General features: G+C 40.3%; 1 protein-coding gene across 10 annotated transcripts in view; it reads right to left on the bottom strand.

The window, feature by feature from the left end:
* FRY (FRY microtubule binding protein) overlaps nucleotides 1-27,117 on the bottom strand; it is a 310,594-nt gene that overhangs the window by 140,993 nt on the left and 142,484 nt on the right. For 8 of the 10 annotated variants that reach the window (XM_075198969.1, XM_075198964.1, XM_075198963.1 and 5 more), the window contains one exon: nucleotides 6,765-6,964. In XM_075198969.1, the coding sequence (XP_075055070.1) occupies nucleotides 6,765-6,884 (120 nt within the window). In that variant the 5' untranslated portion in view covers nucleotides 6,885-6,964. Of the gene's footprint in view, nucleotides 1-6,764; nucleotides 6,965-15,143; nucleotides 15,235-27,117 lie in introns of those variants that run through there. The other 2 variants (XM_075198970.1, XM_075198972.1) reach the window with 1 other exon arrangement.

The raw sequence follows: 27,117 nt of genomic DNA, 5'->3' as shown, positions 1-27,117 counted from the left end.
TTCTCCCTCCTCCCAGAGTCACCACCTTTTCTAAATCTCCCTAACTGGCTTGCCTTGGTGTCACCCTGGACTCAACCCTCTGTATTACTCCTTTCATCCAGTCTCTCTTGCAGTCCTATCACCTCAACGTTTAAAATATAGTTATATACCCCCCAACCCCCTTCTTACCCAAGAAAACAATAACTCTTCTTCTTTCTCTCATCTCCCGCAGCCTATCTCCTCCTGACATTCCCCTCACCAGGACCATAATAAGGCCTGTAGATAACTTGGTAGAGAGGGGGCTGAAGAGGGGGAGGAGTGAGAAAAGGATGGAGAAAATAGGGGATTTTCTTGGTGGGTCATAAATATATGCCACATAAATACTAAAACATAATAAGAAATTAAAGATAACTATAAAAAATAAATCTGTAATATATTCAAAAGATGAGGAGGTCTTTATTAGCAATAATAATCCCTATGAAATGTGAAGGAAATATGTAAGCTATGAATTTGATTTTGGGGATTGTAGGGAAACAGGCCTTTTTATTAAATGCCTAGTCCTCTACAAGCGCAGTCATTAATTTAATGTCAGGGCTGGAGGAAGTGGGGTGGGATAGGAATGTGTGTTTATTAAATTGGAATGTTGTTCATTTAATGTAAGGGTTGGTGAGGGAAAAATTGATCTACATAATGCACAGATATGCTATTAATCTAATGTCATATCTGGTTGGGGGTAAGGAGGCTTATTTATTAAATGGTAACATTATTAGTTTAATTTAATGTCAGGTTGGTTAGGAGGAAGGAGGACTGATTAACATTGGTGCTATTAATTTAATGTCAGGGCTGTATGGGGAAAAGTATGTATATTTATTAAATGGGAATGATATCAATTAGATTCTGGGTCATATTGGGCAGAAGGAGGCCAAATTATTAAACAAAAACAAAAAACAACTAATTAATGGCGGCTGGTTGGGGTGAGTGTTCACTCACTACTAAATCTTCCAGGAGGTGAATAATAACCATCACTTCTTCCAAATAGGACCCAACATTCCAGGCTCTAGCCAAGCAACAACTGAGCTTAAGATACCAGCAGCATTGCAAGTTACTACAAGAACAGGTAGATGAAGGCAGCACATGGCTGGAGAATGGTCTTGCTCTTGTAGAGGACTAGGGCATGTCCCCACCATGGGACGACGACATCACCCCAGCGATGCGCCACTGATGAGGCAGCATCTCCTTCCACCAATATGTGTGTGTGTGTCTGTGTGTGTAGGGGAGGGGTGGGGGGGAGGGGGGGGCGATAGCGCAAGGACACTATCATATCTAGTTACACCCCTCACCCGTTTTTCCCCACTTCAATCCATCCTAAGTGCTGCAGCAAGACGCATCTCTCCGTCCCCTCCTCACTGCTTCACACCACAGCAGCACTCTGCAAATACACACCCTCAAACCTCAAACCCCATCTCAAAATACTCTTCCACATGCCCACTTAGAGCTGCTGCACGTCCTCTCTGATAACCACCTCTCACTCCGGTGTACAAGACGTCTCCCGTACCATTACCCACTTCTGGATTTCCCGACCACGAATGATCAGAGGCTCACTCAGCTTTGCTGCAGTCACATAGTCCATTCTGATTTACACTCACTTCTCTTGTCTCAGCTCTGGTCTTTTCCCATTAGATTGTAAGCGGTCATGAGCAGAGCCTTCTCCACTCTTGTTTTGACATAAACACTTATTTTGTTTGCCTTGTATATCACTATATTATGCTTGCACCGTTTTCTTCCCGGCACTGCGAAGCACTGTGGCCCCTTACACATAAACAATAATAGTTTGCAAAGCTTTTAAAGATCTTCCCATAAACAATGTGAATTATAGCGTCTACAGATATGTAAAACACTGGTATTGCCCATAACAACCAGATATTGGCTTTAAAACAGCTGACTTGGCAATTTGGAAACACCAAAATTTCATTTACACTAGTTTTTCTAAACGTGCCCTAATACTCAATCTGTGGCAGCTGAGAGCACTGTTATTTCTACCTTGAAACTTAAATCTAGATAGCAGACAGTAGTTGAGTATATTTTCAAATGGCAGCAAACACAACTCTTCAATATAATTCCAGGGGAGACTCTTAATTGTCATGCCCTTTACCAGTGGCCTTTTTGGTTAGAGGAATTTAATTAAATTGTATTACTGATCCCTGGATGTTAAGGAAAACGTAGGAGACCCTTCTTTATGCATGATTCATTGCTTAAATAATTACTTGCATTAAGCTGCATCTGAGAAAAGATATTTCTTAACATTTTACTTCTGAATCCACCACACAGACCATCCAAGCTCCCAATCAGAGGCTGGATCCTGTCAGCTATGCAATTAGCATATATAGATGTATCCCATTTCAGCTTATTTCAAAGAGCATTCATTGCAGAGAGCAGCCTCTACCAAGACAGAGGTTCTTATTATGAAGGTTTTCATTTTATTCCTTTCCCAAACATTACTGAGCATGTGGCCTTTATGTACTATTCTGTCACTAGCGCTTCCTTGGTGGCGTTAGAATAAACATCAGTTTGTGGGAATCTATGACCTGCAAGCTTCATTTATTTTCACGGGACAGGATTGCCACCTGGTCACCGCCTTAGAGTACAACTATGTATCCTAGAGGGAGCTCACTAACCAATTGAAGTCTTACAACATGCAAGGCTTACGATTAAAAGATGTAACTCTTGCTTTTTCCATTGTATGGTCTATTTTTCTTTATTATTAATTATTATATTAGCACGGTGGCTAAGTGGTTAGCACTTCTGCCTCACAGCGTTGGGGTCATGAGTTCAATTCCCGACCATGGCCTTATCTGTGTGTTTGTATGTTCTCCCCGTGTTTGCGTGGGTTTCCTCCCACACTCCAAATACATACTAGTAAGTTAATTGGCTGCTATCAAAATTGACCCTAGTCTGTGTGTGTGTGTGTGTGTGTGTGTGTGTGTTAGGGAATTTAGACTGTAAGCTCCAATGAGGCAGGGACTGATGTGAGAGAGCTCTCTGTACAGCGCTGCGGAATCAGTGGTGCTATATAAATAAATGATGATGATATTTCATCCATCGTAACCCATATGCCCGTTTATCAAATGCAGCAATTTCCTACAGATAACTGTAAAGCTCATCTTCAGTGCTCATGGGTAATAACGTTTATAGAGCTTTGTCATAGGTGTATATACTATGCATCAATTCTAATAGAAGCATTATTACACAGCAGACTCTTTTACTGATGGAGACTGTCCTGGTCACACGAGTGTTGGAAAGGAGGTGTGTGCTCAACAGGAGGCAGCTTTGGGGTCATGATTATGTAAACTTAAGATTCCACAGGAGTGCGTATTATATTTCTGTGCTCTAAATCTTATACCCGCTGGAGTTCATCTGCTTTGAAACTGTAAGGTAAAAACCCTAAATTACTAGATTTAATTTTTTTTTTGTTCAGTTTGAGGATATAGGTTTCCCCACTTGTGCGATAAACACAAGTGAATGCCACAAGATATATTGTTCCATTGAAAGCTAGTAAAAATGCTAAAACTGCCAGTAACACATATGTAATTCATACCAGCAGGTATGAGGCCTGAGGCACATACATGCTTTAAATGGGATTATTATATCTATATACCATAACGCTGCGGAGCCTTACAAATCTCCAACAACATTATCATCGTCATCATCAACTCCCAACTATGCCAATATGGGGAGAATGTCCTTCTATCCCAACTGCTGGGCGATACGTCCCACTTACCTACCCTGGTGTATGATGCAATACAGAGTTTTTGTAGGAAAGATGAGGGGTGGTTGGGGTGGCCGAGCATTTTGGAAGCGCTGGGCACAGCCCAGGAGGCTTGGGTGTGATCATGTCCCCTTGACTGTGCTCCCCATAACAATTTGCACCAGGACACTGTTGGGAGGTATGTTTATTCTATATTTTGGTTTTGGAAAGTAGACATATTTATAATATCGTGGTTATTAAAAAGGCTTTCTAAAAACACTTCGTTTTTAATGACAGATCCCCTTTAGGTCCAAGCATACAACATCACTACCAGCAACATTCTTCTGTCCACTATTGATTAGAAAGTAAACGATACTCATTTTTAATCTGAAATTACAGATACAGTTTAAGGGAGAAATCTGCATTTTAATTAAGGAGTTCAAGCTAACCCTTGTTATATTATTTTCTATCAAAAGGACATTTTGGGGGTTCTGTAGCTTGAAACTATAGAACATGATTTGTAAAATGACCAAACATAGTCAAGGATAACGTAGAAGAATAAACAAATTTGGACTGCATTGACCACGCTACTGACATGTAATTACAGTTTACTCCACCTGTGTATAGTATTGTGGAAAATTGCATGTAATATATGTATATGGGAAAAAAAAAAAACAATTGCGCCATCCATTGTATCCACTATTTTTCCTTTTATAGCAACAGGCTTAAGTGCAAAATCCAAAAGACCTCCAGCTCAGCCATAGTATCTAACACACGCCGCTAGGCTTTTATATATTAGTGTGTGTGGAAAAAACTATTTTCTCAGAAAGGGCTCATCCAATTGACCTGAAATTTGGTATACTGATATTATTTGGCAAAAAAATTATAATAGTGAAGTCAGTTAACTTCCATCATCCCCCCTTCCCCCCGTGGGAGGGGTAGTAAAGGCTAAATTTACGAGTTGAGGGCTCAAACTCATTTTCGTGAGGTCATTTTACCTCATGAACACACATGCTGTGTTAGTGTGTGTGTGTGTGTGTGTGTGTGTGTGTGTGTGTGTGTGTGTGTGTGTGTGTAAAACACTACCGGGTGACAGAGTGCTCAAGCTGCAGCGCCACCTGCTGGGCGGAGTTATATACTACACTGACCTACTAAATTCTTAGCATTATCTAATATATAAAAGCCTAGCGGCGTGTGTGTGTGTGTGTGGCGATGAAGATGACAAAAACCTTTTTAACACCTTAAGTAGCTTGATTTGACTAGAATGCATGAGTATCATGCACGGATTAACTTGTAAATGTATATACAGTTATTATTGACATCTGAACCGACCCGTCATTAAACTATGCATCATATCTCTTTGGGTGTCAGTTTCGTATAGGATACAAATTCTCCTTACCAACCTAAGCAGTTTTACATACATCGAACAGTAGTTTCATTAGAACTTTTAACAGTTTAACGAGCTACATTTCTCTACTGCTGAATACAGTGGGAAACTGCTGTGCAGGTAATGATGTAGAAAAGGCCAGGTAGGTTCTGCCATTCTCGCTAGCACAGCTTAGAAAAATTGAGCAATATTTACAATGGTCATCACGTCTCTTTCTACACAGTTGTCAGCGGAATCGTTTTTATAAACGTCCCTTAATGCGTTATGTTGGAGGGCCAAACATTCTGTAATCTGCCTGCTTCAGCAATGATCTCTTCCACCATAGGATAACATAGCCATGCTCGCAATTCTTAGAAATATGTTTAGGACAAAATTATTTTTATATTTGAAGCCAATATGTAGAGGAATGTTACCATGGATGAATGCAATGGACCAGTTATAAGCAGCTACTGTGTAATGAATACTAAAGGAAGAACAGATGTGTGTGAGGTGAGTGGTATAAACCCATCCAAGTATAAATATATCTAGAAAAAACTGAACAGGCAATTCACCAACTAAAACAGTACAGTGCTGAGTAATGTGTTTTGGCGAAATGTAAAAATCTAATGACAATAGACTGATGCTGGGCAGTAATTCCACGAACGGAAACAAAAGGTATGAAGAATGAAAAATGAACATACGCATAAGACACGGAGAGACGCGAACTCAGCGCATACTAAAAGCTACTCTAGCATGTCTCCTCTAATGCTATTATATAAGTTTTATTAAATTACCCATTATACTGCTGAAATTACAGAGCCACTTCTATAATTTAAGAACTGAAAATAATACATGGTCTAAAAAGCATTACAGCCATTTACAGGCCAATAAATGACTTAACACACTATAGAGAGTAAAAATCTAAATGTGCTTTTCTTATGTAGTTCAGCGAATATCACACAAATCCATAACTTCCTGTGGTTATGTGAACATAAAATTATCCACTCTGCTGTTGAATCATTAGGTCTTTTATTTTTCAGATACCGCACTGCTGAATCTGTTGCTTATAGTAGATGTTTGTTTTGTCTTTATTTGTGTACAGTATATTGTGTGAAGGGCATAAACAACATAAAACACATGAAAGGTATAAACATCCCACACATTATATAGTAAAAAGGTATTTGGGTGAACTGAGATGTTATGTTAAAAGATTACTGGTGCACTTCACAAGTGTTTGTGCAAAACCAACACTCACAATTGTACATTCTGACTAATGGTACATGTAGCTGCCCACAAATATGTTTTAAACACCAGTAAACTTAAAACTTTAAATATGGAACAATCTACAGATTGCTATATGTTGCCTCCATGTTCCTCTCTTCCACTAGATGTTCTTCAATTCTCATTTGGGACTATAAGTTATTATTTGGTGTGTGTTTACAGCACAAGCATATTGATATAATGTAGACACTATTTAAATGTTACATCTTTTAGGACATTTAAATATGTCATTTGTCCCCATCTACAGATTAGCTGCTGGATGCAGGTACTTGCAGCAGTCTCCTCCCGTGCACCTACTTTTCTACGGCACTTCAGAATATGATGCAGTATAAACAGAAAAGGGATTATACAGAACTAAAAACTTTAATATAATTTGTGTTCCATCCTACTCACCAGGGGTTCCGCCATTATGATACGAATCTTGCGTTCCGCTTGTGTTGTAAAATTTGCGAACAAGCTCTTGAGAATGTATTCTCCTGGTTTGCTTTCTGGGTCAATGTTGATGGGCAACATGGTCGGTGGTCCTTTCTCTCTCTGTGCGCTGGATACTGGCTGTACTTGTGGCTTGATGTATCCGTTACCCACTGGAGAAGCTAAAATACAAACAGAACACACAGTAAGCACTAAACGTACAATAACGTGTAAAGCTTTTGAAACGACAGTCACTTTAATGTCATATGTACACTGGTGTCAACACATTCCTGAGAACTATGTTCTTTTACACATGTGATATTTACCGAAACACAACAAGCTGAATACTGGAACTATTTCTTATAGGTGGCCCAGTTTATTACTGTACAAACAGTGTAACTTAACGTTACAGGTACTGAGAAATAAAGATAAAAGTACATTAGAAACAGGTAAGGTTGCTTTGGAATGGGAGGGAAATTGGGAATGTAAAAAAAAAACCAGACTCCATTGGACAAAAGATTTAGGTAGAGTTCAGTTAGGTATACGATAAGTCAGAATGCCTCCAGCCTTTCCCTCTCTCCCCCTTATCCAGGCGTCCCCCCGAGGGCTCCAGCAATGCACTCCTGTCTCCTACTATGTTCCTCCCCCGAGAATTCCAAAGAATTTCTTATTAAATTGCTGGAAAGTTGGTGGAGGGGGGACATGGACAACTCAGCTACTTCTTTGAAACAGGGACGCAGTAGTAGGACAGAGGAGATCAGCACCGAGGACCTTGATGGACCTGCAGGATTGAGGCGCAATGATGTTCTCAAAGCAAATGTCGTTCTGTATTACAGTATAACATAATGAATGCCATCCAAAACGGAATTTTCAGTGTTGAGTGAAATTCTTCTTTAAGAAAGCTATACTATGTTTTTACTTATATACTATGATCTTTAAAAATCTGTTCACAACTCTGTTTTTTCTGTGTTTAACGACCAGAGCAGCTTCATAACAAACCAATTCACCAACGCTCAATTAATTGTAAAATGTTCTGCTTTCTTTTCCATGCCTCTCTTTGAAGTGATAATCTATAGAACAGTGTGTTTACACCAATATTCTGGCTCTGAATATTGTCTGTCTGTGGCTCAAACATTCTCCATAACACAACGGTATCCATCCTGCATAGGATTATACATCGCATTAATTTTAGCTTTAAACATGCACTACATTTTCCATCATGCCCTACAGATATATAGTAAGCTAATAATTATGCAAACCACACCCCTCACTTTCATTACATTTTTCCCCACCAAGACTCAAGTACTACAGACTTCCAGGAGGATTTAAGAACACAAAGTCACCAGAGCAAATGTTACAATAATGGCATGGATTTCACAGAATGAACTTCAAATTTCCTGTTGTACTGGATGTACACTATATAGACAAAAGTATTTGGCCACACCTGTTAATTATTGAACTGAGGTGTTTCAATCATGCCTGTTGCCAGAGGTGTATAAAATCAAGCAGCTAGCCATGCAGTCTCCATTTGCAAACATTTGTGATACAAAATGGGTCGTTCTGAAGAGCTCAATGACTTCAAGTGTCGTAGGATGCCATCTTTGCAATAAGACGGTTCAAAAAAAATTTCATCCCTGCTGGATATTCCACGGTCAACTGTAAATGATATTAGAAAATAGAAGCTTTTAAGAACAACGGGAACTCAGCCACGAAGCGGAAGGCCACGTAAAATCACAGAGCGGGTTCAATTACTGCTAAGGCGCATGGTGCGTAGAAGTCGCCAACGCTCTGTTGATTTCATAGCTGAAGAGTTCTGAAATTCCACTGGCATTAATGTAAGCACAAAAACTGTTCAGAAAGGGCTTAATGGAATGAGTTTCCATGGCCGAGTAGCTGCATGCAAACCTCACATTACCAAGACCAATGTCAAGCGTTGGATGGACTGGTGTAAAGCACACTGAAACGTGTTCTGTGAAGTGACGAATCACGCTTCTCTGTTTGCAGTCAGATGGGCGAGTTTGGCGGTTGCCGGCAGAATGTTGCCTGCCTGACTGCTTTAATGTCAACTGTGAAGTTTGGACTAGGCCCCTTATCTCCAGTGAAAGGCAATCTTAATGCTTCAGCATACCAAGTCATTTTGGACAATGCTATGCTTCCAACTTTGTGGCAACATTTTGGGGGAGGCTCTTTTCTATTCCAACATGACTGTACCCCGGTGCACAAAGACAAGGTTTGATAAATTTGATGTGTAAGAACTTGACAGGCCCGCACAGAGCCCTGGCTTCAACCCCATCGAACACCTTTAGGATAAACTAAAACAGAGATTACGAGCCAGGCTCTCTCGTCCAACATCAATGCCTGACCTCAAACGCTCTACAAAATGAATGGGCACATTTACCCACAGAAACACTCCTACGTCTTGTGGAAAGCCTTCCAAGAAGAACGGAAGCTGCTATCACTGAAAAAGGAGGACCAACTGAATATTGAAGTCTATGCCTTTGAATACAATGTAATTACAGTCCCTGTTGGTGTAATGGTCAAGTGCCTGAATACTTTTGTCCATTCATATAGTGTATGTCTGACATTGAAGGTAGTCTGCCAGATCAATCATGATCTGGTGCGAGCAAAAATTAGCGTAATCTCCATGTGCTATGAGCATCGCGGGTCCCGGGACCGAATTGTTCCCCTGTCATTTGGTGCATATAACACACGATTTGGCACTTCACTCAGAATTTAATCTCCCCCAAAGAGTAAATTTTTGCTTTTTTTTTTACACAGAACATTCTGAGGCACTGGGGGTCATTATGGGAGCCTTTTAATTGTAATAAGTGACATTGCATTCACTATACACATTAGTATGATCCATGAGTTTGATTCTCGACCATGGCCTTATCTGTGTAGAGTTTGTATGTTCTCCGTGTTTGCGTGGGTTTCCTCCGGGTGCTCCGGTTTCCTCCCACACTCCAAAAACATACTAGTAGGTTAATTGGCTGCTAACAAATTGACCCTAGTCTCTTCCTCTCTGTCTGTCTGTGTATGTTAGGGAATTTAGACTGTAAGCTCCAATGGGTCAGGGACTGATGTGAATGAGTTCTCTGTACAGCGCTGCGGAATTAGTGGCGCTATATAAATAAATAATGATGATCGTCGATAAGAACAGAAGTTCGATTTATGAACAATGCTTTTGAGGTTCTAATAACCAACTAGTACACCTGTGTGGATGTCCCATAGGGCAGTATGTGGTGTGTTTTCCCATAAATTATTGCTGTAAACATGGAATATTAAGATCAATAATTAATTTACTGGCAAAACAGTTGCACCTAAAGAGAGAGGAGTCACTGGAATGACAAACCCTCAGTTGTAATAACAGTCCGTAATAATCTATTCGGGTTCTGGTAACTTGTACCTGGAATCAATAAACTAAATAACTCTGTCTTAGCAGTAGATATGTTGTGAGACTGAAGGATGTTTCGCAATTACATCAACAAAAGCAACAAATAGCAGCATTAAAATATCAATAAACAAATACGGTCACTTAAGAGCACATGTTGCTCACTAGAAAATATTTAAGGCGCCATTGGGGTCAGAGTCAGTGTTAGTCCAAACTGCAACACAGCCTCACTTATCCATCCGATCATCCCTGCTGCTTCCACTCACCTATACCACCAGCCCCTTCCATGTCTACCCATTACTTACCCAACAGACATTACCCATTACTGGCCAAGATGACGAGTGTGTGCACCACACAGCACACACTCGCATCCATATAACAAAAGTCCACGCGAGTGGCGCTTTGTTGGCAGATAAATAAAGGAAAGACCCCCAGAATGAATACACAGGAGAAGAGACACAAAATAAAAGCTTATATAGGGCAACAGTTCATTTAAAAATGGCCCTGTGGAAAACCAGGTGTTGACTGCCAGAAGAATACATCACCATTTAAAGGATGACACATCAGCCTGGCTTCTGGTTATACAATAACCTAGGCAGACATGAGCAGTATTAGAAAGTGGAAACTTGTTATAGTTGAACAGTACTTGTTTACACAAGCCTCAATAAGCTCTCATCACGCTGGTGATCTTGCAGCTGCAATTCATTACTTTTGTTTTGTAAATCGCTTTTAAATTTATTTTTTTTACTGGCAGAAAAAAAAAAAAAAAAAAAAAAAGAAAAAAGACAAAACAAAGCAAAACGTTGCGCACTAGAGAAAATGTTCACCACCCGTCATATTGCCGATTCTGTAGCTCAAACACTGCGCCATTCCTTTTATGTCAGCTTCAAAACTGCCAGCACAAGATGCTGCCTTTATTTATCCAATATGAACGCAGATGGTCTTGTCACACACCATGTAAAGGTTACTTAACACAGGAAAACTGTAAGTACCATATCATCGATGGGACTACATCCTTACAATCCAGGGGCCTGATTCATTAAGGATCTTAACTTGAGAAACTTCTTATCTCCCACATAAGTTAAATACTGACTGTTTTTTCATGTAGCACACAAATACTTGATAGCTTATTTGTACACTTAAATTTAAAGTTGATATTTGTGTGTTACATGAAAAAACAGTCAGTATTTAACTTATGTGCAAAACAGAATACTAATTTGCACCACTTGCATTGGAACATGGTTTCGTCCAGGAGACTGAGATAAGAAGTTTCTCAAACACATTTAATCTGTTGCTTCAAACACTGCACCACCGTCCAGAACAGCAGCAGGTGGACAGCTGACAGTGGGAAAGTTAAAAAGAGTTTTGTTGGAGAATTATCAACAATTCTTGGAAAGACTCAGCATGAATTTGCTTCAATAAGCAAGAAGGGTAAAATTTCACAACGTCTTATAGCAACATGATATAAAAACAGTGAAGGGGTTACGTTCAACATTTTATTAAGCTGTAGAACCAATCAACTTTAGAGGAGGCCTGATTGAATCTCTGAAAGCACCCAACCAAAAGAAGACACTTTGGGGTAAAAAGTCTGAGACAATGTGAAGCCTTCCCCTGACGTCTTAGATTATGTCAAAGAGGAAAACTGCGGATACTGCAAAGGTTCAGAATCTTGTTAGGTTTAAGAAAATACCTTGTGTCGCTGGTCCTGGGGCATACCCCGAAAATGTATTGTACCCAACACCTCTGCATGTCCAATAAATTTATCAAAGTCCTTGGACTCTCCCGTAGCAGGCGAAAGAGTTTGATCTAGGGTACTGCAATTATACATTAGGCCCACACCCTATCTTTGAGTACTCCACTATCTCTATTCCAAGACAATGTACCCTTTCCATTTGTTCACGTTTTCTTTCACACACTTAAAAAGGTGGACACACAGTGGAGATATTTTGTGGGCTGAAGCACTATTTAGCCCATTTACTAGAACTAGTGACATCACTAAATCACAATATTTAGCCTATTACTTCACTAGAACTAGTGATATCACTAAATCACAATATTTAGCCTATTAATTCACTAGAACTAGTGATATCATTAAATCACAATATTTAGCCTATTAATTCACTAGAACTAGTGATATCACTAAATCACAATATTTAGCCTATTAATTCACTAGAACTAGTGATATCATTAAATCACAATATTTAGCCTATTAATTCATTAGAACTAGTGACATCAATAAATCACAATATTTAGCCTATTAATTCACTAGTGAGGTATGAAGCAAGGAGCCTCATGTTACATTGATATCTCTAGCTCCCTATAGACTAAATATTGCTTTTAACATAGAAAATGACTACTTCCACTGTGTGCAGGTGACTGGTCCTCTTTAAAACACCTGCCTATATGTATATTGTTTCTCTATATACACATCGCTTGATATAAGTACAATGTTGAAATATGATAAACAAATTAGTTTTCAGCAATATAAAAAAAAAAAAAAAAAAAAAAAAATCCCCTATATATAAACTTCTGGGCCCCAATAAACACTGGGTCACCAAAACGAATATTCTGCAGAGAAGAACGTCTTGTACCCAGCTTAGCTAAAACACTGGCTGGGTCACTTTCCTGCATTTCATTTCAAGCAGCATAAAAGAAAACAAATACCAGCACTGATTTTCCATGCATGAAATTCCATAACTTAGATTCTCAGGCCAGCAGCCAGAACAAGCTCAGTGTTCTATGGAAGCAACAGCCAGCACCTTGTGGAAAAGTGAAGGTCCTGTCTGGCACAGCACTTGGTGCCAGCTGTTTCAATGCAACATCCTGGAGTCAGCTCCATAAAGAATTGTTCACCTGTCACTTCATTTCTTAATACAAAATTGCAGCAGCACGATAAGAAAAAAAAAATGTAAGTGAATATTCCCAATCTCAACTATAATTAAAGGGGACGTCTACATTTATATAAAGCTACTGTCCAGGCAGGTATGTTCATTTTTGATGCCACTCTGCACAGTATACAACTGTGTCTACAAAGCAGGCAGCAAAAATAAATAAATCTTTCTGGACATAGCACTCTCTGTACATGTAGTTAGTCTTTAAGGGTATTAAACACTGGGCTCTGTGCGAGTCTTCATAAATCTTGCAATCATGACAAGTCAATGGTTTGCAGCAACAGCGCCACCTGTGGGTACTTTGTAAAAATGTTCAATTCAAGAGGCTGAAAACTGTAAAATAAAAGAGTCAGCTCAAGCTAAAATCAATCTAAATAGTATAGCATACTTAATGCACAAATATAAGCCAGGTAGAGCCTCACTAAAAATGTATGCTAGTCAATTTAAAATGAAGACGATCATAGGGCTTAAGTGGTATTCTAGAAGTAGGCCATCCAAAACCATTTTCAGTTATTTGTTATTTTTTGCAAGGTGACCAACAGTTAGTAATGCAACTCCAAGAAACAAACAGATGGGCGCAGGTTGCACAGCTCGGGTTGCTGTAGGCATCAAGGTTTCTGCAAGTCGATATTTGCACCACAGATGGATGGGACTGCTAAGGATTCCAATTCTGTTCCCTGGCCTACAGCTACAACCATAGTCATTATAACAAGCATTGAGTCAGTCACCTTTATCTAGATTCTTAAAATTACTAACAAACATCAACACTACTTAATCATGGGTCAATATTAATTTTGATGTTAAAAAAATGATATAAAAAGCGAAAAGGTGGCCAGATGGGACACTCAACCCCAGAGTCAAGCAATAGGATCACAGTTCACATTTGGCCTCACAACCTCTCTGAACCACACTCTATTTTTGCTGCGGTCTGTAAGTGCGGTCAGAAGACTACAGCACACAAAGCAGTCAGCTGTCCTCTTCCGACTACACTCAATATACCTGGAAATGACCCTATTGATTGTAATTGGATCATTATCTGGAATTACGGTCGTTTGAGGGTGCAGACACTGTAACATGGTCTACTGTCCAATATCATCTGGACTATCAGTGTGTGGCCAGGTTAGCAAGAGTCCTACAGTTGAAAGTTACCTGTTTGGACGTGGGGCAGGTAATCCACCCGAGGACGGCCTACTGTCTGCTACTTCTATAGCTCAAACCCAGATACATCCTCACCACATTTATCTGCACAAAAACTTATGCAAAAACTAAACCAAAATGTTTATCAGGTCAAAGGAGTTTCAGTGTCATAAATCAATAGCTACACTCTACACATGTACCCATAATAACATTCATTCATCATTTCAAGTCTTAACTGACAGATTACATTGATCATGCAAAATACTAATATTATAGATTAGCTTTGTTACACAGGACATAGGTGAAGATATAAAGAATAGCAAATAATTCAAACCATAAAATATACTACACTATATATACATACACACACACACACCAATAAATTCTACCTTCAGAGTTCTATTTATGCTCACAATCATTTAGTATTTTTATTAAACTGCATAGTCCGCACAGAAATTTAGTAAGGACCAGAGTTTAATAAAAGTAATGATATGAATATGGATAAAAATTGTAGGCGTGCACAAGTTACAGGGTACGGTGGACGAAGTAGTTAAAAAAATAGGTAGTAATTAAAAGAATCATTTTATTTTGGTGATATTAGTTAAACAATGTGTTGCACTCTACAGGATAGTCAAAGTATTAATGCAAAGTCAAAGTATTAAGCTTGGAAAAGTTGTTGCAAATCAGCTTTTTATAGGATTTTGATACTAATTCTCCCGAATCATTTTAAGAGGATTAAAAATTCACATTTATGGACAGTGAAATTAAAATGTGCGCAGTCACCCAAAACATGCATAAAGTACAATTTAAAAATCATACAAAAGTATTTTTAGACTATATAGTATTATTATAACAGTAATATAGATATATAAAATGAAACATTCTAGCTTGTACTAAAGATATTAAGTATATTATAGATGTTGACAAATACTTTTCACCTACCAAGTCCCTTTATAAAGTTTATCACGCTTGCTCGACCCCAACAAATCGCAGTGGTCTCCATAAGCTTGAGGTTAGAAGTCCAGTAATTATTAGAACTCCAGAGTTCTGGGTAGACTTAAGCAAAGTTCTTGCAGCATAATCCTAGGTTCTTACGCCTGATCATCAAGTTTTTTTAAAGACTGATGTTCAAGGTGGACAAAGTCCCCATGAAGGTCTGTGTGGTTATGTGTTACAGAACGCCCACTGTTTTTAAGCAGAGGTATGAAAGGGGTCATTTTTAGCCTGACTGTGATCACACCTACAACTTGCACAGGGTCTATATTTATCCATGGTACGTGCACTGCTGTCAGATATCAGACACTCGGAGTTCTCTCCAAGAACATTACACTAAGCAATGCAGTCTATGATAAACAAGGACACATTTCAACCATCACAACTTACCACCCAATAGGAAAATGATAAAGAAACATAGTAAAATACTAGGAGAACCAAGAGATTAGCCGATATATGATAAACGGTGAGAGCATACATCGCTGTATATGCAGCAGCTGAGATTGCTACCTGCTTTGTACCTGCTAATACTACCAATACTCTGCATGTTCCTCTTAAGGGCCCATAGCCGAGCACGTTCCATGCAGATATTAGTTTGTTAGTCTCATTGCTTTTTATGTAGCCCTATCATCTATGGCAGAGGCAGGCACCTTCAAGGGGGAACCAATATCCATCAGAATGAAGCCCTTTTATGGATGTTGCTAGCTCCTAGTGGGGCTGATGGGCAGTATTTTGGCCCAGCCCACAATATGACTGCCTCCACCAGTATAACGGTCACAGTGAATTACAAGCTTTGAATATCTTCACCGGTATATATTTAAGCAAGCACAGAGTCAACCATTTATTGGGGGGGGGGTCTGTAACAGGGCTTTTTAGCTGTTACTGTAAACGTTGGGGGTCCGGAAGAATTCAAACACGCTGACGGCATTCAATCACGCAGGTCCCAAATGGCCCTATGAGCCACAGCCCGTGTTGTCATGGGTCATGGAGCCGTTCATGTGTTGTGTGGCTGTCAGCGTACCACTCAGCATTGTAAATCATCCAGTGAGAAGAATACTGCACCACCAAGGAGATCTGAAGCTTTGATATTAGCCACCAAAACTATAAAAGAGTGCCAATCACAATTATCATTATCTGATCGGCATAAATAAGACGTTAATCAGGAAAGGCAGCAAATCCAGTCAGACGATAACCACATCTCAAAGTCGTCCAACTATGCCATTAGATCCAGCAATTTCACCTGTGCTCAGAAAAGCCACGTCACTTAGATTTTCCAACGCTTCTGACAAAGAACCAGACGCTTGGTGGTTTTCTTAAAAGGCAATTTGCCCATTTATGAGCACTTTAAAGCTTCACCTGTTGTGTAGTTTTAAGAAATCTAACAATAGTATACAGCCCGAGGACAAAACCAAATGCAGTGTACAGTGATTAACATATATAACAATCGTATTAAAGATTATTATATAAATTAGCTGTTGGTGTGAGCCGAAATTCCTGTGACACTAATCCCATGATGACTCAGAGCCAATGTGCTGAAAGCTGGCAGCTTGATGAGGTCACGGAACGTTTCCCAGGAGCACAGTGAGCTTGCCTCCGCTAGTACATACGGACATTAATACTCATGAATATTTATAGCTGCCCAGAAGATAGCTAACTTCAAGCTGGTATTTTTAAAGGTAAATGTTTAACAAACTACACAGCTGAAAAGCACAGTAAATATAATATACACTGATCAGTTATACGTTTAATAAGCAGTTTGAATGAGGTGAAAAGTACACTAGAAACCTGGTCTAAACAAATCAACAACGCTGCCCTCACTCGCAGACCAGTACTTCTTTAAAATGCTTAAACCCTGTTTTGGTCAGCCTGAAAGATAGCTGCTGTGTAAGCAAATTACTAATATATAAAAAGACAGGTCAACCTTTTCATTTATAAAAGCCTTCACAAGAGAGTGCACAATCATGGCCTAGACGTCAATCGTATTCACAAGAGATAATTATTCTAATCTGAACTTTCTGCAGACGTGTTTTTCCAGTTAAACAAGCCGCGAACAAACAGACTTCCAGCTTTTGCATGGCGGTTAATGCTCAGGGTACAGTTTTAGAATAAAAGTTATTTAAAATAAGCAAAATGTTATTTTACATTTACCTCCTCCCTATTACATATTTTGTACATTGGCCGGTAATATGCGAAGTCAGACATCGAGACACTGCTCGGTGGCACCTCATAGTCAACTAAAATACCCCCCATAAAATACATTCTTTTACTGTTTTAAAGTGTACTCTTTGCATACACACAAACAGCGGTGACCATATTCACTGAAGCGCAGTCTATAATATTCACAACATCGACACATGAAACACCCGTAACTCACAAAATGTGTCTCTCTCCTGTGTATTGGAGATGACACTAATACACTATACACCACACTTCATTCACACAACCAGAAACTGCCAAGTGCACCAATCTGATCAAATTCACGCACTATACATTATTTTCGCAAAAAGGATTATTAGTAATCCTGCTTCTAGACTAATCTGGTGACCATAAGGAGTGCCATTACATTTCAGAAGTGGACTCCTTATATAAAATAAAAGCAGTACTAAGCTAAACTGCTAACAGACCTCAATGGCGTGTGTGTGTGTGTGTGTGAATGGAGGACGGTGATTTCATCCAAGGCAGCAGTTACACACAACAAAGCACGCTCAGTACTCACATCTTGCCAAGGGTTGGTGAGAAACCACACACCCAAAAGGAAAAGTACACAGTGAACATCTGCCGGGGAAACAAGTAATTTTACTGGTTTAAATGGTGATTATATGGTCAAAAAAGACATGCTGTGAAAACCAACATTTAAGTACTTAGTTTACACAGCTAGCCAATAAGTATCAACTCAGGTGAAGCACAATTATGAATCTCCAGGATAAGAAAGAGGAGGATCACCAAAACTGTTCATTTTTTTCAGTTATTATTAACTACAAATTACAACTCTTCTATCCCAACTATTATAAAGACAGGGATCCACTGCCTGTGACCACTGCCATTCAGAAGAGGATGACTGACAGACCCGGACCTTATATTGGGAATATCGTTCCAGCCCGGTCTGTCATCAGTGGGTCAATTGAACAACCGCGGCCCCCACTCTTATTAAATTCTGCTCAGTGGCCAGGCCTGTTATTGTTGTGGCGTCCAGAGACGGAGGGGGGGTGGAGCAGCTCACAAGAAGTGTAATATAGCTGTGGACCCTGTGACATCAAAAAAAAAAACAGTCGAAGGGGTTAAAAACAGGAGAGTCAGAACCATCTAAAATCAGGAGGTGGACACTGCCTGTTTGCTAACTATTGTTTCAGCCCCTCTTCAACCCAGACTGGATGGCACGAACACCGCAGGTGGGAGACTACTGATGTCATGCTCTACCTCTACCTGTTACCACCCAAACTCTTCACACCACCAATCACAAGGCGACAATTAGCAGGGGGTTGACCAAGAGAGGAGGTCAGGATTGGGTGTCTTTTGGGAAGGGACAAAAAAGGAATTCCCAGGGAGGGGAGAGGGTTGTTGTTTGAGACCTTAGAGAGAGCAAGGATTTGAAAATGGTAATATCACTAACTAATCCCTGGCAGATCGAACCAGAGAAGCTGTGCAGGACTAAAACCCAGGGTCACACCAATCTGGTGAAGAGTTGCCGAGCAGCCGGGATCCTCAAGGTACACGGACCTACCTACAGACCAGAACCCCTGGCCCACCTGGACTATCCTCTGTGGACTGTTATTGCTGGGACTTTGTGCCTACTACGACTCTGCTGGAGATGAAACCTGCTGGGGACTTTGTTAGGGAATTTACTTGCACTGGTGATTGTCTGACACTTGTTAATTTTGGTGGGGACACACGTTTCTCCTTGGGGAGCACTGTTGTATTTTACAAAGTGTGTGCACTTTGTTTCATAAAAGGGATTATCAGCTCTCTCCTATCTCCTTAGCTGTGTGACCTGTGAACCTAGAGGACTGGGTATCTAGTGAACTTCGGTTCCAACCCGGTGTCCTCACAATGACCTACTCTCCAATGGCTAAATCTGCTGCCATCATTGGCATGAGATTATAATAATACAGGGCCTCTGACACGGCTTATACCATGGTAAGTGCACTGACCAAAAGGTGCTGTTGACAAGTTATAAGCCTCTATTTGTAGAAATTGCTTGTTCTGGTACATGGGATGATAATATTAATTTTTTTTTATTAAATCTCTATTTACAGATATCAACAAGTAGGTTAGTACAATAAACAAAAATGAGAAAACAGTTGCAATTGAATAAAACATAGTAACAAACGTCAAATAAACTAAAAGTTTAACAACATTAATAGTGAAATACTAAAAGCCGAGGAGTAGTGAAAATAGATACTGCCCCTCGATTACTTTTCATCCACACAACTATCGAACATTTTTGTACATTTTAATTGAGCATGGGATTGAGGGAAATGGGGAAGATGGGGGGATGGGACGAGATAAGACGAATAAGTGTGGACATAGGGGGGAGAGGAGAGGATTTGGCAGAGACTAGTGCTCAGATCGTGCCCGGGAGCAAGGAATCATGGTATTGGTACCAAAGGGTCCAAGTTTTCTGGATAGCAGATACTCTATCACTAAGTAGATAAGGACACACCATGTATGATTTAACAAGGACTCCTGATTTGGGGAGGCCCATTTCTTCCATTCCCTAGTGATTAGAATATTATCTACATTGCTTATGTGTTTGTCTCCATGCTTAGTAAGTGAGAAAATTAGTTTGTTTAAGAGTGGTACAGCAAGGTCAGCAGATGCTCGGAAATCCGCTATCTGATGGAGTCCTTGAATGATGGTCCCCAAAATAGGAACAATAAGAGGGCATTCCCACCAGGTACGGAAAAAAGTCCAGCACCATACATTCCCCACCACCCACCCCTTTCCGCGGAGGAGAGAAGACTGGGAATACATTTTTAATACTATTAATATTTAATGGGCAATGATGCTATTTTGAGTGTGAGTTGGATACACCTTTAATAACCTTTAAATGCCTCTTTGGGCACCACTGTGTAAGAAGCAACAAATAAGCCTATGTTCCCCTGCTCTGCACTTTGGCCATCATGGTAAAAGTTGATATATGCATTAAATTGTCACCTGTGTACATTGTGAATTATACCGTAAGCTACTTGCAACAAGGACAATTTCACTACGTCTTCTTTATGTCGATGACATCTTTATTCCCCATTACTGTACTTTGTTTTCAGCATTTCAGAGTTTAATCAAATGTGAATCTACTTTTGGAATGAAAACACTTACATGACTTTTTACACTGCTTCACCATTCAGAGGTCAGATAGTTTCTGAGACCTGTCATACACTGCTCTGGGTAATTTATGCTAAATCTTGTAGTAGAGATTATCTCCAGATATACTAATCCATTTAAATCTAGGTGTATGATACACAGTGCCAGTCTCCGAACTGTCACCAGGATAAAGTTTCTACAGGGAGTTGGAGCAACTCTGATACGGTGGTAATCATTAACACGATTACCACAATTAAGACAACCACAAGACCTACAAACAGAAAACGAATGTATTAAAAACCAATGTAAATATTAATAGACTTACCTGAAAAATGATTGCGCGGATCTCCAATGGAGCAGCATGATGACCGCAAGTGATTTAGAATGAAGAGCTGTCCAGCACTACAGTTTAGTGTTATCGCGACTTCTATTAATGTTAACAGGTATGGATTTGTGGCAAGGCAACATAGGCCTAGGCCCAGGGTAGAAGTTTCAATCGCTGCAGGCTCTTCCTTGTAACATAAAATGACTACAATTCCTTTCTACTTCTATAAGACTAATGGCTTGGAGAAAAGAAAATGTCATGACAGCCCTTCAGAGCACAGAAACGGCATTTGGGCTAAAGTTTGTGGCTGGGATAAATCTTTGCTACGGTTACCCTATGGATTGGAGTCTGCTGGCTTCCCAACGTGCATGGGCTGGACTTTATATTACATTGTAAGCCGGGCACCTCTTTTTTTGGAAAGCGTGTGTGATTTTTTACATTATTTTTATTAACAACTATACTATAAGTTTCTGGAATAGGACACTACAGTGTAGTATTTTTTTAAACACAGTATATGGTATGAAAGAATAAATTAAAGCTATGGATTCCAGTTTTAATAAAACATAAAAACCACGATAAACACTCACTGTATTCTTTCCTGAAATGTTTTTGTTGAAACTGAAAAAGCCCAAATTCGGATTCCTTAATGAAGCTTGGAAGGGACTATCATCCCAGTAACTGCACAGCGCTACTTCCCTTGCTGCTGCATTTATAAGTAGCAGGAACCAGCGTGGTGAAGTCCCTGAGCTGATCTGCTGCTCGCTCAGGGAGGGATTGAAAGGAGGAGATGAAACAGATCCATCATAAGGAGAGAAAATGAGACAGGTGGGGGGAGAGACAGGGAAACAAGGGGAAATAAATGAGAAAATAACAGACAGTGGAAAATTACAAAGGTAGTCAGATTCTTTGATACTGCATTTATTTTATCCTCCCCACAACCCTGGGACCCCTGTAATCCTCTCCTCTATCTCAACAACCCACCTTCTCCTGGCCCCCAGTCCCCTCCGCCGGGTTGCCGTTACCTTGGCCCCCAGTCCCCTCCGCCGGGTTGCCGTTCCCTTGGCCCCCAGTCCCCTCCGCCGGGATGCCGTTCCCTTGGCCCCCAGTCCCCTCCCCCTGGATGCCGTTCCCTTGGCACCCAGTCCCCTCCCCCGGGGTGCCTTTCCCTTGGCACCCAGTCCCCTCCCCCTGGATGCCGTTCCCTTGGCACCCAGTCCCCTCCCCCGGGGTGCCGTTCCCTTGGCCCCCAGTCCCCTCCGCCGGGATGCCGTTCCCTTGGCCCCCAGTCCCCTCCCCCGGGGTGCCTTTCCCTTGGCACCCAGTCCCCTCCCCCGGGGTGCCTTTCCCTTGGCACCCAGTCCCCTCCCCCGGGGTGCCTTTCCCTTGGCACCCAGTCCCCTCCCCCGGGGTGCCTTTCCCTTGGCACCCAGTCCCCTCCCCCGGGGTGCCTCTCCCTTGGCACCCAGTCCCCTCCCCTGGGGTGCCTCTCCCTTGGCACCCAGTCCCCTCCCCCGGGGTGCCTTTCCCTTGGCACCCAGTCCCCTCCCCCGGGGTGCCTTTCCCTTGGCACCCAGTCCCCTCCCCCAGGGTGCCTTTCCCTTGGCACCCAGTCCCCTCCCCTGGGGTGCCTTTCCCTTGGCACCCAGTCCCCTCCCTTGGGGTGCCTCTCCCTTGGCACCCAGTCCCCTCCCCTGGGATCCCCTCTCCCAAGGCACACATCTTTTCCCCTGGCATAGAAATTAATTATATTGGGCCTTGAAGACATACCAGTATACCCACACTCAGGGATATGCCTAACTATTCTGTATTGGGCTTCTATATGTACACATATGGTATGCCCAATGCAAAGTTAATGACAGTGCTAAAATATCTGTACAAACTACTATAAGGGGCACTATTTCTTTGTGTGGACAATCATCATTCTGGCCTCTAATGAAGCATAATACACAATAGTTTCATTAAATTAATGTAAATGAGCCAAAAGCCAATCTGAATGCCATAATAAAGCTCAGTAATAGCCTTTTATATGCAGGTTTCTGTAAGTGAAACATACAAGTATTCGTTTAAACATGGAAGAGTCATTCCCAAGTACACTTTGTACTTTTCCCATCCATAAAACAGGCTTGCTGTCATATTGCTTTATTTGAACGCGGTTATATATAAAACGGTTAAAAAAAAATTCCTATAAAACTTGTACTATTAAACACACTGGAGCTTTTATAAAAAAGTAAAAAAACACAGCTATGCAGCTCATTAGTGGCGTTCCTAGATCTCACAGAGTTTCTCCCAGAGTGGGTGAAATATCCTATTTGTTTGGATGACATCACCTAATGAACATTTCCCTTCAGTTCTGTTGCTTCCCAGACAGCCTCTGTTATGACTTGAACATAACACAGGGAGCTTAGGGCTCCTGTCTTGAAGTCTATTGTTTTATTTTAATAACTAAATAGTTTCCTTTGTAAAGAGCAAACCAGGAGGCTTATAATTATGTTTAGGAAATCGTAACATTTCCATGTGGCCCAAAACCAAAAGTACTTTTTCTTTTTTTGTGTGTGCGCGCGAGTGAGCGTTCACATCTGATAATTCATTGCAGTCAGAAAATGATTTAAAGAATCCCAGTATATACATTTTTTGATGTTTCTTACATGTATATCCCTAAAATGGTAATGGTATGATTTTTAAAAACTATTCTTATTACATTTTTCTGCATATATCAAAAATTGATCTAACCTATCCACCTGTGAGCTGGGAATTTCAGCTGGCCTGTATTATTTCAGTATGAAAAGACAACAGTCTGGGGTATCATATTCACTCCCTTCCCTATTCATTACAATAGAACTCGGCAGACCGGCATGCCTAACCGGCCAATAACATGCCTTGTTACAGGCCAAGCAGTAGGTTTACAGATGGCTGATAAGTGATCTTGGTGAACGGACTAACCCGAAACACGGACTGTGCTGCACCCGCTATGTGACATCTGAGGTGGAAAAAGAAGGACCAAAAGAGGAGAAAAGGACTATTTGACAAATGCTATGTATGCCCTGTTTTTCTCTCACAGCTGGTCAAGTGGTTATGTTTTAGGTTGGTGCAACCAAAGGCTTAGGTTGTGTGCTCAATATACAGCCTCTCTCCTCCATTTTTACGCATTTTAAAGTGTGGAAAGAATACATGAGTCCCATTGAAGACAAAACACACCTATATATGTGGATCACCTCACAATATGAAAAATTTTACTATTTAGTTCTCATACCCAATTAAATTTATTCAGAACCGGTTATTAAAATAGAAATATGTCCGAAAAATAGGAGCAGTCTATTGTAGAACACTTTAAATAGCAAGGTATGGCCTCACAAGGACTGAAAAAGAGCTATTAAACTCTACAGCTACCAGGCATACATAAAGGATGTATATTAACATATTAATATTAATAATGAAAAGGGGAGAATATCAAAGAAACAGGAAAAATAATAAAACGCCCAGATGACAGCTTCCAAAAAAGTACCAGTTTAGGATTTTGTTAGTCTGAATGAACCTATCCATATAGGATCAAGGGTTGTAATCCATAACCATTATTCTTAAAGCAGTCACTCACAATATATACAAGTTAAAATTCAAATTAACCACCATTCAATAGGAACAGGTATAAAACCTCATATAGTCTGTTGGACTTGTCACAGGTAAAACAATTAGTATATACCAATTTCATGATCACTCTAATGATCAGTAATCAAACACTACAAGTCAACTTAGAACAGTGTAAACATGGTAACTGTAAAAATAACAATCACCCCCCACCCAAAAAATAAATGCAAGAAAACTCCCATAGGGTAATTAGCACAGGAAGGGTTCTGCTTGGAGGAAAGATTCTTTTACTTAGTAAGTAAATACAGCCCTGTCACTTCGGAGAGCGGAGCTACAGCACCACTTAGAACATAAGTCATCCTAGGACTGTTTTCATGTTCATTTGTGCCAGTTTATGCTTCAACATACTTTTGTTTTTACTTTTACGTATGCCCACAGTGAAGAGCCTTATATGTACAGATATTTACAGAGTCTAAAGGAACAGACACAGAGAAGCTGGGTCGAGGAGAACAAAATTCACTGACGCTAGATATGGCAAATGTGTGAGAGACAATAAACAAACTTAAAATATATTTCTTATACAGCACTTGAGTGAAAGAGAAATGCTTCTTACCACTCATATCATGAATACAGATATAGAAGGTTGATTAGATAACATGCCCAAAACAATGCCAAAGTGTCTACGGTGTAAATTTTTTTATAAAAGGACAAAGTGTGTAAACCATGCAGTCATTTAGAATATGCTGTAGTGAAACAGCAGCTAAAAATTCCAATTATAGACATCATGGAGCTGATGAAGAGTGACGTACGCCAGTTTGCGCGGCGCATCTGGTCAGACAGCGGGCGCATGCATACGTGCCAATGGATACTTCTACAATTCTGGCACTTACAGACACCCATGCTTGGAGAGACGGACAGGGAGGGAAGGGGGTGTTTTAAGGTTAGCCACGTCTAGTTAAGGCGTGATTCAGCAACTGAAGCTTATGCAGACCCGCATAAACAACCGTTAGGATACGGACTTCTTGTAATTCAGGCACATATGCTGACAATGCAGAGACGGAGGCATCCGGAGATGTTACGGCTCTACACGTGGGTGGATATATACGCTATTTTTAACCGTAACTTACTCCAATTGTGTATACTAAGAAATCGTTCCTCTCTGCTTGATATTGAATCAGACACAACGGAGATTGACAGCTGGCATGTATGATAGCTGATCAATGTAAAAGGGGATTATAACAACTACACATGAAGGAGTTACGCTTGTTTACCAGAGGTTGTACCGCTCTTCAGAGTGCAAAGTGGCTGGATGAACAGTCTGTGGACAATGGAAAGCTAACATTTTAATAGGAAACTGCTGCGCACAGGAGCACACAGATGTTCCCACTAACCTGCACTCGTGTGCAATGAAAAGCAACTTCATTACAATACTAAAGATGATATACTGGATGCTAATTGAACGTTCCATTCCAATGTGGCAAAGGTGTACCCACGTAGTTGGAAAATTGCATAAATCTCTAAATGCATATCAAACGATTTTCAGTAGTGTACGTAATCATGATTTATACTTTTCACTTGAGTTTTAATATGCGGTAAAAATAAATAAATCTAGGAGCTGTATCCATTTACAACAATACAATATACTCACACAAGCAGTATATTTTTACAGGCGAAACATTGGCTACCTGGCTCTTGAGATGTAACCCAGGCCTACATCAATTGAGAGAGAGAGAGAGAGAGAGAGAGATAGAGAGATATATATATATATATATATCTATAGCACGCCTACCTATCATAACTTACCTATTTACTCTGTAACCAAGTACAAATAGTGGACTTTTAATTTTAGTAACCTTCGTTGTCTCTGAAGCTAAGTAAAGGATAGTGAGAGTTAATATTCAGATTGGAAACTCAAGTAGATCTATAGTTGTACTAGCTAAGTCAAACTAGCATGTAACAACCCAACTTTGGAAATCGATTTAAGGACACCACAGACAAATTTAAGTAATGATGTAGTGCTCTAAAAATGTACACACATTTCCTAAGACCAAATACATAATCAAACAAACATGACTACATAATAAATATGTAATAAACACATAGAAACATAGTACAATGTCAAATTAAGTAAATATGTATAATTAAAAAAGTAAATTTGTGCCAGTTAATAACATCTATCTAAACGAAGAACAAATGTGAAAATCGCTGTGACGCATACTCATTTTTTGTGTGTGTAGGGGAGACTGTGTGTGTGTGTGAGTGGGGGGGGGGGAGGGGTGAGTTATGGTTGGGGCAGTGGTGGAAGTGGGGGTGTATATGATGGTATGCCATACCGCCATTTCTCCCACTGCCTTCATTGTAAAACTACCACATTCCATTCACTTACATTTTTTATACTGCCTCTTCTAAACCTTATCTTCGACCACTGGTTGAGGGTGGTCCGTAGTTAAACCCTAGTAACGAAGTCACAATCGTTATCCCACAAGACTATAAAACAGGAAAGATTTTAGAAGTGATTATACCTGAGCACACCACTAGCCCACACTCTGAGTCCGTAGTCTGCAGCGATACATCTTGTGCATATCTCCCAACATTGGCCAGCCGTAAATTTGGACAATCAGTGCACACTCACCAAAAGTGGACATGGTCTTGCCGCACTGGGGGCTCCACCAAACCCCCTCCACTGAAAAGAGATCAGGTTTTCACCCTAAAATC

The sequence above is a fragment of the Mixophyes fleayi genome, chromosome 2, assembly GCF_038048845.1.
Source record: "Mixophyes fleayi isolate aMixFle1 chromosome 2, aMixFle1.hap1, whole genome shotgun sequence".
Lineage (NCBI taxonomy): Eukaryota > Metazoa > Chordata > Amphibia > Anura > Limnodynastidae > Mixophyes > Mixophyes fleayi.
The sequence above is the reverse complement of the archived record's forward strand: the minus strand, read 5'-3'. Positions and strand labels throughout refer to the sequence as shown.